Source organism: Salvia miltiorrhiza, chromosome 8 (assembly GCF_028751815.1).
Source record: "Salvia miltiorrhiza cultivar Shanhuang (shh) chromosome 8, IMPLAD_Smil_shh, whole genome shotgun sequence".
In the NCBI taxonomy this organism is placed as follows: domain Eukaryota; kingdom Viridiplantae; phylum Streptophyta; class Magnoliopsida; order Lamiales; family Lamiaceae; genus Salvia; species Salvia miltiorrhiza.
Window position 1 is genome coordinate 18564097 of NC_080394.1, and position 17902 is coordinate 18581998.

At 35.3% G+C, this 17902-nt stretch overlaps 2 protein-coding genes across 2 annotated transcripts in view; one reads left to right on the forward strand and one right to left on the reverse strand.

Annotated features, from left to right (window-relative positions):
* LOC131001633 (uncharacterized) overlaps positions 1–17902 on the reverse strand; it is a 465975-nt gene that overhangs the window by 95096 nt on the left and 352977 nt on the right. The gene's annotated exons all lie outside the window — the stretch shown is intronic.
* LOC130998154 (uncharacterized) lies at positions 2954–4995 on the forward strand. Its single transcript, XM_057923587.1, has 5 exons — positions 2954–3323; positions 3441–3937; positions 4080–4263; positions 4359–4425; positions 4506–4995. The coding sequence occupies exons 1-5, from the start codon at positions 2954–2956 to the stop codon at positions 4993–4995; spliced, it is 1608 nt and encodes a 535-aa protein (XP_057779570.1).

Here is a 17902-nt window from a genome sequence, read left to right on the forward strand (position 1 = left end):
GAGGAAATATCTATTTTAAATGAAAATTATAACTATTATTAATTTTAATTTTAAAGGATAAAATTATATTTAGAGTGCGTTCTCTTTGATTATAAATTTATCATGGAAAAATGAATGATAAACAAAATTTCACCATTTAAATCCTTCTTTTCTTTTGTCTCATTTCCTATTTAACCCTTACTCATTCCCCCTTTACACTACAAAAGAAGGATAATATTATCCCTCCAAAAATGGTGTGATAATATTATCCATCCTTTATAGTGAAAATGAGGAATGAATAATGGTTAAGTAGAAAATGAGGAAAAACAAAAGAAGGATTTAAAGGGTGAAATTTTGGTTATCCCTCATTTTCCCATGATAAATTTATAACCAAAGAGAACGCACCCTTACTTGATAATAAAACAAGTCATTTGGGGTGGGAAAAGGGCGAATAAAGATAATGCATACAACCCTTAAAATAATTACTTCATTCGTTTCAAATATACAATAACCTTAGAATAAGACGATCCGAGTTGGTGAAGTTAGGTTTCTCTTTAACACAAATTAATCGAAATCGAATGAAGCCCTGTCGAAGTTAGGTTTCTTTATGTTGTAAATAGAGCGTCGGTCGTTCTTTAACATGAACTAATCGAAACCGAATGAAATCTGACTGGAGTTAGGTTTCTTTATGCTTCACGAAGAGATTTTGAGGAAATGTGACGATTTACTTGCAGTGATAAATAAAAATAGCTTGAATGTTCAATGATGCTTGGCCTTCTGACACTCTTGTTCGTGACAACTAGCATATTAAGTCTCACTTTCAACGCGTCCAAAAGGACGTCAAGCAGTGAGAGTCGATCTACGAAAAGTGTAGAGCCAATTGGGGAGTGGAATGAGTGATGATCAAATAACTAAACAGACATAAGAGAGCTACAATATCAACCACAGAGCTAGATTTAAGTATTTCCAGGACTGATAGATTCTACGCGAATCTCAGCGCTTCGCGTCTACCGACAATGATGTGCACTCGTCGAAGCGTTCCAAAGGATCGAATAGGTAGGGCACGACTACATCCTCCGAGCCAAGCATAACCACAAGGCACCAAAGCCATAAAGCGGCCAAGCGCGACAAAGACAAGGAAAAGAATGTGGAAGTCCTCAACAAGTGGGGACAAGACTCAATACGAGGTACTGAACTACGCCACCAAAGGAATCGAGCTCTTTAGCACCACTCATAAGGTAGCCACCGGTGTTAATAAGGAAGCTCTCGATGTTAAAAAAAGAAGATTTTGATTTTAAAATTCTTAATGCGGACACTTTGAAGATGTCTGGAGTACAATTGGCATCGCACAAAAGTATGCTCGAAAAAGCCATTATGCGTAGAGAAAATGTAGTTCTTATTTAAACTATTGTATTTTATTTTAATTAATATAATGTTTTAATTTAAATGAAATGTTAATTTTAAAAATTAAAAAGTTAAAATGGAATAAAATGAGAAAATTAAAAGCCTATTTTAAAGCTTTTAGGCTGGAGAGTGGAGGATCTAAGGTGAGGACCTAACTCTTTAGAGTCACTTTTAGAGCCAAATGCTCTTATAAATTCACATTAATACTCGACTTGATTGGTTGAACATATCGGACAAAATTGAAGATTTGACTAATATAAAGCAACGATATGAAACATCAAAGCTATTAAGTAATGACAATTTTATCATTTAAAATGAAAAGGAGATAGTTTTTTTTTTTCTTGAGGCAAGTAGTTTTTATAAGAGTGAAACCCCTACTCTAGCCAAAACCTTTTAGTTGTAGGAAAATATGTCCATGAAAATAAATATATGGAAAATGTAGCCTTTTAGTGTTGAAATGACAAAATTACCCTTACTAATATATTTTGATTTATTATTTTTTTTACTATTTTTGAAAATTTCACAAAATAGTAAAATAAAAAAAAGTTAAAACAAAAAACAAAACCTAGATTTTTGGTGAAATCATATTTGGGTAAAAAAAAAGTTATACAATTTTTTTTCCCCAAGTCACCACCGTCTCCAGCGGCTTTTTTTTCCGGTGACCAATTTCCGGCGGTCTCCAAAGCCATCTTGCTTCTCTTCCTCTCGTTTCCGGTAAGTCACATCCTCGTAATCTCATATATCTTTGAATTTGTTGAGAGGTTTTTGAAAAATTGGATTTTGAAATTTTGTTGGGCAAATCTTGATAATAGAAAAATTGTGTTCATGGTTACATAAAAATATACTTGTTTACACACATTATCGATAGTTACACACTTTATTTGAGTGTTACACACAATTTCGGAAGATAATGTGTGTAACAGTGCACAATTTGCACTGTTACACACATTATCGTTCGAAAATTTGCACTGTTACACACATTACCGTCCGAAATTGTGTGTAACATTGCAAAATTAGCCATTACACACATTATCGTCTTAAATTGTGTGTAACAGTTCAAAATGCTTCAACACACATTATCAACCAAAAATGTGTGTAATGGTTCAAACTACACTGTTACACACAATTTCAGTCGATAATGTGTGTAACAGTGTAGGTTGAACCATTACACCCATTTTAGATAAGATTTCCGTATAAAAAACGATAATTTTTCAAAATATTAATCATTTTTATTTATTTATAAGTATGTGGTTTTTTATATGATTTTTTTTTTGTTTTGTAACAGATGAGTCAAAAGTCCATGATTATATCCTATGGAGGATCATAGGTAGATAACAAATATGAAGGTGGGGAAAGAAGATTTGCGCTTGTCCCAACGAATGGTTATACATACAATACTCTTATGAGGCATATTGAAGGTATTGTTCATGCAGATAGGAATATATATGATTATGTATTGAACTCTTTGGTTGAGTCTTCTAAAGGGGAACTGATAATGAACATATCCAATGATAATGATGTGAAGTTTATAATGGGTGCACGTGAATTGACATAGTCTATATCTTGTGTTATGGAACAAGCTGTGACGGATCTTGGTTTTGTGCATTTATTAAATGCTCAAAATATTGCATCGCAATTGTATGCAAATGTGATGCCTCATGTTGCTCACAATGTCAATGTGGCACAAGGTTATATTCTGAGTGACATTGTGAATATAGAGCCGGAGGATGAAAGGAGTAATGTATTGATTTATGACAATGATGATGTTGCTGAAGATGATGTTGCGGACGATGTGGATACTGATTATCATGTCAGGGACGATGTGGATACTGATTATGATGATGGGGACGATGTGGATAGTCTTGATGAAGACAATGATTATGTTGTTGAAGACGTTGTTCATCCTATGTCTAATAGACATACTGTGCAACCATTAGAGAGTTCATCAGTGAGTGACATTGTGAAATAAGACGACCTTCAATATCACTCCACTCGAGGGCGACAATGGGTTATTCCAGGTGCCGTTTATCAAGACACATTTTCTTGTGATAATGTAGGTGGAACTGACCTATACAGACGGGAGGCACTGAGTTCAGGTTGTACATATGCTGATAAAGAGAAGTTGCAGATTTCTTTGGGTTTATATCATTTGCAAAATCGTATTGATTATGTTGTGGAACGTTCAAATAAGACACGATTTTCAGTTGTCTACATGAATAAAGAAAAATATGCATTCCTTATGCGTGCTACATCAGTTGAGACAGGTTCTGTTTGGAGAGTTTCAAAATGGAACGCTCCACACACTTGTGAGATGGACTTGAGAAATCATGGGCGAAGGACTGTTGGTGCAAAAGTGATAGATGCATTTTTTGCACCTACTTTGTTGAATGAATGGGCAATTCTGAGGCCAAATGAGATGTTAGCTCAACTTCAGAGGCAGTTTGGAATTCAAGTTGATTATAAATCAGCTTTGATGGGGAGAAATTATGTTGTTAGTATGATCTATGGAGACAAAGACAAGTCACTTCAACAGTTGTCATCATATTTGTTCATGGTTCAGCAAGCCAATCTAGATACGATTGTTGAATTGCATAACCTTCTTTCAAGGAAAAAAAATATTTCTCTATTTCTTTTTCAATTTTTCTAAATAATTGATCAATTCTTTTTCCAATCTAGGTACGGCTGTTGAATTGCAGACTGATAGTTCTAATTGCTTTCAGTATGTTTTTATGGCTCTTTCTGCTTCAATTGGTGGTTTTCTAGCATCGGGTCGTCCTGTGATTGTTGTTGATGGTACACATTTGAAATGGAAGTACAAGGGCATTATGTTTGTGGCTACTACAAAAGATGGTAATGAGCAAATATTTCCCTTGGCTGTTGGTATTGGTGATAAAGAAAATGACAATTTTTTGACATAATTTTTTAGACAGTGAGAAAAACATTTGGATGTCCAGATCAATTGTTATTTGTCTCAGATCAACATCGTAGCATTAAGAATGCTATTGAGGTCGTTTCTCCTGGTATTCCTCACGGACTTTGCACGTACCATTTGCAAAAAAAAAATTGTCAAGATATGGTGTGCATGTTGTTTCAATGTTCCAAAAATGTGCAAAATGTTATAGGAGTCCGGAGTTTGATATTCATTTCTCCAATTTGTCTGAGACTTGTGATGATGCATATAGAAAATTAGTAGAAGTTGAACCACGTAGATGGACACAGAGTCAATGTCCAATTAGACGTTATGAGTTCCTAACTTCTAACTGTGCCGAATCTTTCAACAGTCGACTGAGATGGGCCAGGAGATTGCCTATATGCACTTTGATGGAATTTGTGAGGTCATTGATTGGTCATTGGGTTGTAGAGCGGCATGGGAAAGCATTGTCAATGACTCATGAATTGATAGATTATGCAACCAAGAAGTTGGAAAGATCACTAGAGGTAGGTCGAACGATGCTAGTGGAAGCAATTAATTCAATGAAATTCAAGGTTAGTGAAGGCACAAAGCACTATATTGTGGATCTCAATGAAAGAAGTTGCTCATGTAGAGAGTTTGACATGGACTTCATTCCTTGCTCTTATGCAGCTGCAACAATAATGTATGCATTTACATAACTTAGTGTTTTCGCTATTTAGACCAATTTAGCAACAACAAAAAACTGCGTAATAGTTCAAAATACAGTGTTATATGAAAATTGTGAAAATGTGTGTAACAGTGCATTTTGAAATGTTACACACATTTTCGCTGCACACAGGCATATTTCGTGTTTTTATTAATTTTTTTTTATTTTTTAATTACTATATCAATGCACATTTATAACTATCAATATAAAATTTGTTTGTAGTAAGTTGAAGCTTTCATGCATAGCTTTTGTGTCAACGTATTACACGACACAAACACTACGTGAGATGTATGCAATTGAAGTGATTCTAGTCCCTCACTCTGATGAATAGTGTGTACACTTTGAAGTACAATCAAGAGTTGTAGGTGTGCCAATGAATCATACACAAGCTGGAAGGCCACGAACATCTAGAATCGATTATTTGGATCAACTTTATGCAAACCTACTTGTTCGGGCTTGCAATACAAAATGGAAAGATATGCATCAATCATGGAAATATCTAACTGCACACTTTCGTTTGTAATTTTCCTAAACCACTCTTTAGCGACACCATATTCTATCCCTACGTTCCTCCTGCGTTAAGTTATATAAAAAACATGCTACTCCAAATAAACCATTAACCTACATAAAAAAATGTGTAATAGTTCAAAATACAGTGTTACACGAAAATTGTGAAAATGTGTGTAACAGTGCATTTTGAAATGTTACACACATTTTCGCTGCACACAGGCATATTTCGTATTTTTATTAACTTTTTTTATTTTTTAATTACTATATCAATGCACATTTATAACTATCAATATAAAATTTGTTTGTAGTAAGTTGAAGCTTCCATGCATAGCTTTTGTGTCAACGTATTACACGACACAAACACTACGTGTATGCAATTGAAGTGATTCTAGTCCCTCACTCTGATGAATGGTGTGTACACTTTGAAGTACAATCAAGAGTTGTAGGTGTGCCAATGAATCATACACAAGCTAGAAGGCCACGAACATCTAGAATCGATTATTTGGATCAACTTTATGCAAACCTACTTGTTCGGGCTTGCAATACAAAATGGAAAGATATGCATCAATCATGGAAATATCTAACTGCACACTTTCGTTTGTAATTTTCCTAAACCACTCTTTAGCGACACCATATCCTATCCCTACGCTCCTCCTGCGTTAAGTTATATAAAAAACATGCTACTCCAAATAAACCATTAACCTACATAAACAAAAACAAATATGTATGTGTATAATTTTAGTAATGAATTTTTCCTATTATTTACTTACTTGGAGGGCTTCTTCAATCGCATAAATCGATCATAATTTTCTCCTCTTTTATCAATCGGGCGAAATGGACTACGCAATGCTGCAAATGGAACCCTTCTCCTAACTTTGGTGAAATCAAGTTTCGGAGGAATTGTGTGATTTCCATCCTGTTTGACAACATCTGCATCAACTAGATTAACATCTAACTGGGAAGACTCGATTGGTTGTGTCCATTGAGATATCAAATGAAATCCACCAAAATCATCCATAGAAGTAGGACCATGCTCCTAAGATCATGACAAAAAAACAAAATAAACATAAATATGAAGATACAAAATAATATTATAATTATAAGACAAATAAGTATACCAAGTGATCCGACATATGTTTCTCACCATTTGCATCATCACCCTTTCCTATGTTATTGTCTAGTGGTTCCACGGAAGTAGGACCGCGCTCCTAATATCATGAGATAAAAAAATTAAGAAAATATTATATTAATCACGTTTACTAATATTTTCAATTTTTAAGTGTGTAATTATACTAATGTCAATTGGAAAAGTGTGTATTAGTTCCAAATGAACCGTTACACACTTTATTTCAAAATGTGTGTAATCGTGCATTTTGAACTATTGCATAGTTTTTCGATGTTAAAGTGTGTAACTTTACTAATATCCAGCGAAAAAGTGTGTAATAGTTCCGTCTTGATGTTCTCCTTCTGAGTTCTCCTTCGCAGGAGGAACGCTGTTTCAAGCTGCTCCTTAGAGCTGTTAGCGTACCATGCTTTCGTTGTCTTCTCCTGTTGATTTACGAACTGAGGCAATTCTCGCTTATTACCGCTGATTGCATTGAATGCCCTTTACACACCGTGACTAAGAGCCTATCCCGTAGGGTCGATTTAGTGCGTATGTTGCCACTGTACCGATTAAGCGTAAGAAGTCGTACTAGCGTTGCGCGAAGAGCGCTAATCAGCCTGCTTCTAAGGAAGCAGATAGGTAGACCACGTACTCCCCCTTCCGATCCCACCTTGAAAACCTATCCCTCCTCACCTGCCCTGCTAACATGGACTGCCGGCTCTTCCGCCTTCTCACCGACTTACTCTTATTTAATCTAATCAGTGACTTTCCGAACTCGGCTTCGTCATTCATAACTCCTTGTTTTCTATCTCATTCTTTATTATCATTATCGGGATTCGGTCTGAACGGTTTTTCGCTTTTTTTTCCTGTATATATGGGGTGGAATGCACTACTCACACTCACGCGCTACACCATCGTCCATCGTCTTAGCAACACGTTAGTTGGGTGAATAAACTGTCCAGACATCTCGGGTATTACCGCTATATATGAAAAAATGTGTAATAGTTCAAAATGCACTGTTACACACATTTCTAATTTTAAAGTGTGTAAATATAATAATGTTAAGGGAAAAAGTGTGTAATTGAACTGTTACACACTTTTTCAATAAAGTGTCCAATGGTTCATTTTGAACAATCACACACTTTTTCCCTATTAAATTAGTATAGTTACACACTTTAAAATCGAAAATGTTTGTAAATGATCTAATTGTAAAACATATACATATCAAATGATTACCATCCATTTGTCTCTCATTGTTTACATCATCACATTTTCCTACGGTGTTCTCTAGTGGCTCCACGGAATTAGGACCGTGCCCCTAAGATGATGACAAAAATTAAAAAAATTAAGATAAAGAATAATACTCCCCCCGTCCACGAAAGAACTTCCTATCTTTCTTTTTTGAAACGTCCACAAAAAAACTTCCTACCTATTTTTGGACTATACACACCACTTATAATTACTCTTACTTTTCACTTTTCACAACTCCCAATATTAATTATAATGCATTTTCACCACTTCCAATACATTCAACTACGTTTTCTCCACTCTCAATACGCTCAATAATATTTTTTCTTAAAACCCGTGTCATTCCCTCCTAGGAAGTTCTTTCATGGACGGAGGGAGTATTATAATTATTCTTTACATACACATACCAAGTCATCACTGGCCATATTTCCTATGATGTTCTCTAGTGGCTCCACGGAAGTAAGACCGTGCCTCTAAGATGATGAAAAAAAAATTAAGATAAAGAATAATATTATAATTATTCTTTACATACACATACCAAGTGATCACTGGTCACATGTCTCTCATAATTTGTCACATCCCACTATCCCAATGACGGGTTAACAGGGGTTATGACTTGGGGTGAACAATAAGAAATGGAAATGGACGATTACTTAACATTAAAGTATATGGAAATGTCATTCATAGATAAAATGCTAGGATCATATATGATTATTTGGATACTTATAAAACATACACATAAATGAGAACTGATTAAGGTGGGTTACCCAATAACACGTATAACAACTTCATAACATAGAGCTATCCTAATCAAAGTGTTTTGCAGCGGAAAACATGTGAGATATACATATGAAGATGTATACTCAAGGTTATATTTCTTGAAATGTCAAAGGAACACCCGCTCAACATCATTCCATTCCATCAGCTGCTCAACCTGCACATTTAGAAATACATGCAGGGCTGAGTATAAAAATACTCAGTGGGCATAGCCGAAAATACATTCATGCATAACATATATATAAATTGAACTGCCATAACAGTAACACACAGGGGTTTTCTTGAAAGACCTGCGCTTACTAAAACATTTCTTTCATTTTCATAAAGTCGATCGGCCGATCATTTTCCTTCATATGATCCATATCTGTTCCTTTCTGTCACGCGCCGGGAAGGAGGCCTTCTTACCACGGACGCCAAGACCGGTCGCAAGCGACTCGCGGTCTCCATGAGTGTACACGTTAACCCTAGCTAGCGACCTTTGTCTAGCATAGGATCCCAATTGGATTTCCTTTAAAGTTGGCGAACCAACACAGATAGGATACATATAAAAACATAAACATTTTTGGCAGTCAATCATTTCATTTCATAAACATTTCATTTTCATTTCATAAGAGTCATTTATCATTTGGGCATAATAATAAACTGAAATTAACAGTTAAAATCATCTCATGCATATATTCGTATAAGAGGCCTACGACACGCAGAGGATCTCTATATACGTATAGTAAAAGTAATGCCACCTGGATAGGCAAAGCCTGAAGATCATAATCACATAAACTCGTCTTGGGAAAGCAGCGCTAATCCCCTTGGTTCATAAAGCCTACAAGAAATTCTATTCTTAATAGGTCTCGTGAAGCTAACTTAAGTCATGGTGTAGTGCTTAACATTCTATTATTCACTTAGCCGGGTTTTCAAAATTTAATGAATAAATAATTAAAAACATTTCTCTTGAGTTAAGAACACCAACAATATTCTTACTCGACTTTCTTTAATAATTGGAATTATAATTAAAACCAATTAAATATTTTTATTGTAAAATAAATGCAATTTCATGTCATGCTTAACATATAATAAGTAATTTACTTAAAATATGCACATAATAATAATATAATATTATTATGCAAATAATTCTTTAAAATAATTAATCAAACTAATATGATAGTCTAATTAAATAAAATGGTAGAGTCCCTTAAATGAAAATCTGCACAGCCCAAGTTAATTAAACAATAATAGGGCCCATCTTTTAAATAACTGAATTAAGGCCCAACATTTTTTTTTTAAATAAAAAGGGCCCAAGTGATAAATAAATTAAAAACCCTACTGATAAATAAATTAAAAACCGGCCCACACAGAAGCCCAACAGCCCAACTAACTCGGCCCAAAACTCAAAACCTAGCCCAACACCTTCTTTTCTTCTTCTTCACCCCACGCTGACTCCACCTTCACTCTCAAATCTCTCTCTCACGGTTCCTCAATCCATCTCACTCTCTCTCTCACTTTTCACGCCAGAAATCCGCCGCCACCAGAGCTCGCCGGAGCAACGGCGACAGCCATTCACCCCTCGGTTCTCACCTCTGGACTCGACACACACACACGGTGACGACCGCACACAGCCGCCGCACCCTCATTTTTCTCTCCGTCCGTGGCCGAGCGACAGCGGCAGAGCCGCCGGGCCCTGGCCTCCCTCTCTAAAACTCCCGGCGACAGCAACCCGTGTCTGCCGTCGTTCCCGCTCAAGCCCTCAGAAACCCCGAGGTCCCTAATCGGCCGCCTCTACTTCTCCCTCTTCCTCTGAACAGGACAACGGAGGAGTCGCCGACCTAGCCTCCCTGGAACCATCGACCCATCCTTCCGGCGACAGCAGCCGAGCTGCCATCTCCAGCACCCTCCTCGAATCTCCGACTGCCGCCGCCCGGAGATCAGGCGACGTCGCCTCCTCTCGCTCTCAGTTCATCTCTCTCTACCCTCTGCTCACTCCGACCGGAGGATAACAGTGGCGCCAAGCAACCGCCTCCGCCTCCCTGACTCCGACCGACAGCAGCAGTCCGTCTACCGCCGGCCGCTTCTCGTTCAGCCAACCAGACACACACACCAAAATCATAGTTTCCCCTATTTCTTTCTTTCTTAACAGTGAAAGTCGAGTTCTTGAAATCAACCGAGCTTTTATTTAAAAGCATAAACATATATAATATTTATGTACGTTGTTCTTATTGAAATACACACACATACAGATTGCATACTTAGTGATTCTAAGTTTGGTTGTTTGCAAAGCATGAGTTTTTGATTTGCTAGCAAAATAGCTATGTATGCGTTTCCATCTCTATTCATCTGTATATCGAGATGTTGCTAAACTGGTTTTGATAATTTGGGAAAAATCTGAAGTTCTAAAAAAAAATGCTGTAATATAATCGTTTCAAGGAGGAGTAGAAACCTGATAAATTATTCGGATGGCTGTTGTGCTGCAACTGAGCTTTTCTCACGAGAGAGAAGGTTGTAATTTGTTAAAGATGGAGTGGAATACTAACATGAAATGGTTTCAGTAGTGCTTGAATAGGTAGATGAGTGTTTTGATATTTTAATTAAAGGGGCATAGTTGGTGGAGAGTAGTGGGTGTGTGTTAGGTGAGGGAGAGAAGTAGGTGGGAATAAAATAAAAAGTCTTCCGGGTTGTACTATGAAAACTGTAATAATCGTTCAGTGTTCGCTTAAATAAATAGTTCGTGAAAATATTTGAAAGCTAAATTAAATAAATATGCAATGCATATAAATTCAATAACTAAATTTACAAATGTTTTTGTAAATCATATTTATTTTTGTTGGAATTAAAAATAAATTCATTTTCTTTATATCCGGCGTGAATCATCTTAATTCTAAATTTCGAAAATAAATTCTAAATTTAACTCAGGGAAACGGGGTATTACATAATTTATATCATGTCCACCGTAAGATAATAATAATAAAAAAAAAACAAATATAAGAATTATGAAATTCATAAACATATAAAAATAATACATTCATAAATGGATAATTTACCTGAACATCCAACGTATGTCTTTCCTCTGACATAGAATCTGTATATCGTGGTAGCATGTCACCAATCCGACTCATAACTCGATCGGCAGCATACTCACCAATCCGATGAACAAAATCAGTAGTCATCAATTGACTAACAACATAGTCGCCTATATCGTGAACAAGTGCTTGTCTCTGCGAAAAAGTGAAGCTATAAATAGGGTCCTCTGAACCATAGGTGCTCCTAGTGTGGTGTACATATCTTGTTTGTGCGTGAACTTTTTCCTTCTCCAATTTGTTGTAGTGGCTCGGTGGTGAGAGTCTCGTTCATTGCTTGTTCCTTCATAATATCTCCTTAGTTTACTAGGGAAATTGAAAATCTCATGCCGCGATTCATTTACGAACTTCTTTACGCATTTCTCATTATTCATTTATAAATGACTTAAATAAGCATTTTAAACTCCATTAAAAAGGAATTGATTTAAAACATTTTAATCCTTTTAAAATCCATACTCATAAAGCCTTAACTCATGCTCTATCTCATATTCTATCTCTTTACTCATCTCTATATAAACTCTCCACTCATCTCAAATCCTTAAGTTCAAGGATAAGTTTCAAGAAAATCATGGTACTAAGTCTCGATTTATCTCTCATATAAGGCTCGTCCAATCTCATTCAACACATAGACAACACAATCACATAAGGCATATAAGAAAACACAATCAAACATTATCAAAACATGCTCTGTTTTTACACTGACTCAACTTCAAAATCTATCCTGTTCTTACTTCGACACCTCCTGGACTCGAGACTCATACCAAAAGAAAGGTCTTCGAGTCTATTTTCATATAAAAAAAAAATAGAGTCAACAACTCCAAGTATTGTAGGAGATATGACTGTTTTACTACAGTCTACCATATTCGGCAGTTTTGAGCAATCGAAAACTTGGATTTTTGAAAAATAGTAAATGTTGTCAAACTGAGCTCAAATTTTGTGGATATCTAGCTAACACAATAAGGTTAATACCATAAAATTTTGGAAAGCTAGATCACACAGGAAGCTACTGAAATGAATGACTCTTTTCCCTGCTCTCTGAAACTCTCGGTAGTAATGTGCAGTTTCGGTTTTGTATTTTATAAAAATAGTAAACGAAGTCCAAATGACTTGAAATTTTACCGATGTTCTCAAGACTCATGTAGAGACTTGGTATAAAATTTTCAAAGCTTTTTGACATTGAAAAACCGTCGATCACAGTAGGTCAGTAGGCCTACGAAATTCACCAAAATCTCATCTCAAACTCTTAAAATACTCAACTCAACATTCCTTCAAGGAAACTCATCAAAGCTCATTTTAAACACATATAACACTCACAAACATTCAGGCACATTATAATGCTCATCATACTCAAATCTTGACTCTCTTCTTACATCATAACCTCAAATCTCTAGTAAAACGTTTCAATGAACGCATCATTAAAATTCTCTTTTCATTTTCATGCACAAATTTACTCAATTATTCAAACATGATCTCATTCATCATATAACTCATTATAGACATATAGATACACATGTATGTCATCTTCTTCCTCAAACTAACACTTTTCATTTCATTCAAAATTCTCAATTTAATCATGCCATAGTCCTTTATAAAGTCCAATTAGCATATAGACATCATTAATCCAAACATTGATCTCATAATTCAAAAATACCCAAATCCTAGTAATCTAAACTCAAGCAATTTCACATATAATCAACAATTAGCGAAATTAACCTTTAACTATTATTACTATCATGCTTATTATCAATTATCCTTAGCCAATTCAAATAATTAGCACATAAATCAAAAAGCCCTATTTTATATCTAACTAAACTTTTTAAAAATTTACAAACATACATAAATCATTAATCCAACCATAGATTAATCAAATTGAGTCATTTAATAGCACATATAAGACATCAATTCATCAAATCTCATCATCAATAAAAACTTCCCAAATTTTAGCAAACTAAACTCTAATGAAAACTCACGTATCAACGTAAACTCTAAATAAAAGCATGACAAGCGTTCACATAATGATCATAAAGTAATTAGACCTCATTTTACCAATCATCAACCTCTCAATATATGAAAACTCAAAAACTCATATAAACTAAACTAAGTCAAAATTTCATTTAGCCAACAAAAGACCTAGTCAAACATAATTAGACACTAATATCATGCTCAATTACATATATCCTAAACCAAAATCACTTAAATAACACACAGGCAAAAAGTCCTAATTTTTATTAAACTAAACTCTTTGAAATTTTATAACACACATGAATCTTTAATTTAATCATAGATCCATCAATTTTAACCATTTAAACTCACATATAATCCATCAATTACAATTTAGGGCATAGATACACATGTCCCTAATTTTATTAAATTAACTTACCTCAAATTCATCAATTGACATCAAATAATCAATTTACTCCATCAATCATCATCATAGACATCACATAGACTCATTCTCATCATCAATTCATCATTTAACACATCAACTCACCAATTCCAATTTTTTTGGTAAACTAAACTCAATCGACTTTCGCATCTCAAAGCATATACTTTCACAACACACATCAATCATAAACAAACACCACATAGACCTCATTTTTCACCCCAAATCAAGGAAAGGAAAAAAAAAAATTGAAGGGTAAAGACCCATTTTTTTGAAAATTTTAAGAACAAGGGAGGGGTGATTTTCTTTCTTCAATCTTTCGAGAATACTCACATACAATATCATTCAAGCAAGATTTATGGAATACATGATCACTTACCCAAATTTCTCACCAAAACTCACACTTTCTCACTCTAGCTTGGAAACCTTTCTTCAATGATCCTCTTGAATTCAAGTAGCTAGGATGTTTTTATGTAAGATTTAAGAGTGAAATTGAGGTGTTTGGTATAATTTTTTTTTTTGGAAGCTCCGAAGGTCTCTACAATGGATGAAAATGGAGGAAAGTGAGAGAAAGAGGGAGAGAGGTGTTGGTCGAAAATGATGAGTGAGTAGTGAGAGAGGATTTTGCAAGATTGTAAATGATCTTGTGACCTTTAAAGAGGATTTTGTAATCTTAAGGAAATATTGGCAATTAATGCCTTGATCTCTCTCTCTCTAATCTCTACACTATCTCTCTAATCTCTACACTCTCTCAATAATCTCTACACTTGGCAAATTGTGGTATTTAGTCACATGGTAGGGAAATTAAAGTAATAGTGTGAGAAGGGTGATCAAAAATAAATCACAAAAACTATGGAAATGTACTAATTAATAAAATACCAATACATAATTATTCATGTGACCACATAAAATAATTATAGCACTAATATTAGTGCACTCACTCAATTATAATATTCCTCTCATAGGAAAAATAATTTTAAAACAAAATATATGCTTGGAAATATTTTCATTAACCGGCATTCTTTGATTTCTCGGTAAAAATAAACTGCACTTGCTTTAGAAACTTAATTAAAATTTCAAGTGCTAATATCCTCAAATAAAAATCATAATAACTTGCTCACAATGACATACGTAACAAAACTCACATAATCAATCAGTCACGTAATTTCACATAATATCACGTCAAAGCAGTCGGCAAACACAGACAAACTAGACGTCTCTCCGACCGATTTTTTTTTTTTTTTCACTCTTTCTTTCTCGACTCTATTTCCAACTCATTATTCCTATTTTCTTAATAGGACAGTCAATCTCTCTGACATCTCAGTACTCTCAATAGTGTTAAGACACTATCTCACAACATAGGGAAAAGTACGGGGTGTTACATGTACTATCAAATTTAGATAAAATTCATGACTTCATGCATAATTTAAAATTCATGTGGCTCATATAAATACACTTAACTCACCAATTAAAACTTATGCACCACATTTATAAAAATTTTCTTTAACTAAGCACATTAAAACACATATATAACGATCAAATCACATCAGATAAATCAAACCAATTTTTATTATTAATGGATGCCGAACCCTAATTATTAATAATAAAGCCCTTAATTAGGGATTAAAAGTCGGGGTATGATATACTATCCCCCTTAAAAGAAATTTCGTTCCGAAATTTGTACCACAGGAAATAATTCTGGGTATTTCTCCTTCATGCTAAACTCGAGTTCTCACGTCGCCTCTTCTTGATCATTGTGCTTCCAAAGAACTATTACTAAAGGTATCGACTTATTCCTTAGTACTTTAACTTTTTGTCACGACCGGCCTTAATTAAGGATAATTAATCCGGGAAAACCATGACTGGGGAAGGGAAATTAAGGAGCGGGTTTAGAAAGGGGTGCATAAAAGAATACTCAAAGAGCTTGAATACGCGTGAAATATTCCTTAAAAAGGAAAAAGGCATAGTTCGCATAAAAAGGGTACTCAAAGAACTTGTATACGCGTTATATTCCTTAAAAGGAAAAAAGCATCGTTAGGGGCTTGGCTAAAACGTTATCAGAGTTTGCAACGGAAGGCGTAACTGAAATAATCAGTGTTTACAGCGGAATGCATAACTGAGATACATGTATGAAGACATGTATCCTTTCTGAGCCTACTTTAAGTTCGACAAAAACTCCACTCAGCAACAACACTTCATCGCCCATCACAGCTCAACCTGCACAAACATAAACATCGAAGGGCTAAGTACAAGAGTACTTAGTGGGCAGTTGCCAAGCATATAACATAACATCATTAACATTTTCACAATATCGCATAAGAGGCATGAGTTTCTTTCATATTCTTTGCTCATTAAACATTTCCAAATTCTTAAATAGCATAAGGGCATTCTTCATCATCAATCTTCATTAACAAACATCGTGTCGTGGAGAAGGCCTTCCCCAACGAACACGGGCATCGCGCCGTGAAGGGGAGCCTCCCTCAGCGGTCACGGCATCGTACTATTGAGGGAGGCCTCCCCCAATAGACGCTGTAACACTGGCATACTGGCATCGCGCCGCGAGAGAGGCCTCTCTCAGCGGACACGGGCATCGCGCCGTGAGGAAGGCCCTCCTCAACGGACACGGCATTGTACTGTTGAGGGAGGCCTCCCCCAACAAACGCAAGCATCAAACATAAGCATAAACTTATCAGCGTAAAGCATTCAAGCGTAAATAAGTGTAATCAAGCGTAAATTACATAGGGCGTAAATAGTATAAACAGCATAGCGTAAATCATTTAACGTGCAGCATAATAAAGCTTAACTCATTTAAGCGTAATAAAGCATACCATACTTGAAGATCCAATTTGCATTTTAAAGCATAACACATGCATAGCATTTTATTTACGCATAAGGAATTGCCCACCTGATAGCAAAGTTTTGCTAAGGTACTCTAACTCCTTGTGTAGTTCTTACTCTTGTGCTTGACCTTAATCACGAGAATATAAAATAAGACATTGCCTCGAGGAAAATTCTTAATTAATGAGAAAGCGTAATTTAACTATGCATGAATCTGGTATGCATGAACTAATACTCTGAGCGATAATCGGGAATTCTACTATTAATCCTCGTTAATAGATTTAGCTAATTCTCGTCTAGCGCGGTCGAATAAAACTGTGATTCTTTCTTCCTCATCGGAATATTCTAGTCGTGAAATAAACCTCGCATTTGTACTTGATTGAAAAAAAGACTAACTCGGCTTTAAACGAGGTGTGACCTTGTAGAAATTATCGGGCTTTTCGATAGAAGCATCATTACTAGCGTAACCTCAAATAATTAATAGGCTCAAAAGAGAGTAGCCAATTAATTAAATAAACCAGTGGCTTAAATGAAATAAACAATAATGGCTTGCTTTAAAGTCGGAAGTCCAAAAACATTAATTAATAAACTGGGCGGCTCATTACTGATAAATAATTGGGCTCCATCAAAAATTGATACTGCTAGGCTTAGCTCAAAGGAGTAACTTCAGCTCAAGCTTTAAAAGAATTAAAGCCCAACTTAAAAAGTCTTCGACCCAAAACAATTAAAATAGGGGTCCAAATAATAATTAATGTGGACTGAAAAGAATTAATCTTAGCCCAAAAAGGCAATTTAATCGGCCAAAATGATGAATTAAACTGGCCCAACGAAATATAAATGGGACTAGAATAATAGCCCATCATAAAATATGCATCAGCCCAACTCCTTAATTAAATCGAGCCCAATAGAATTAATGAGAAGGGCCAATTAAATAAAAGACTGGCCAAATTCGAATTTAACTGTGAAAGTC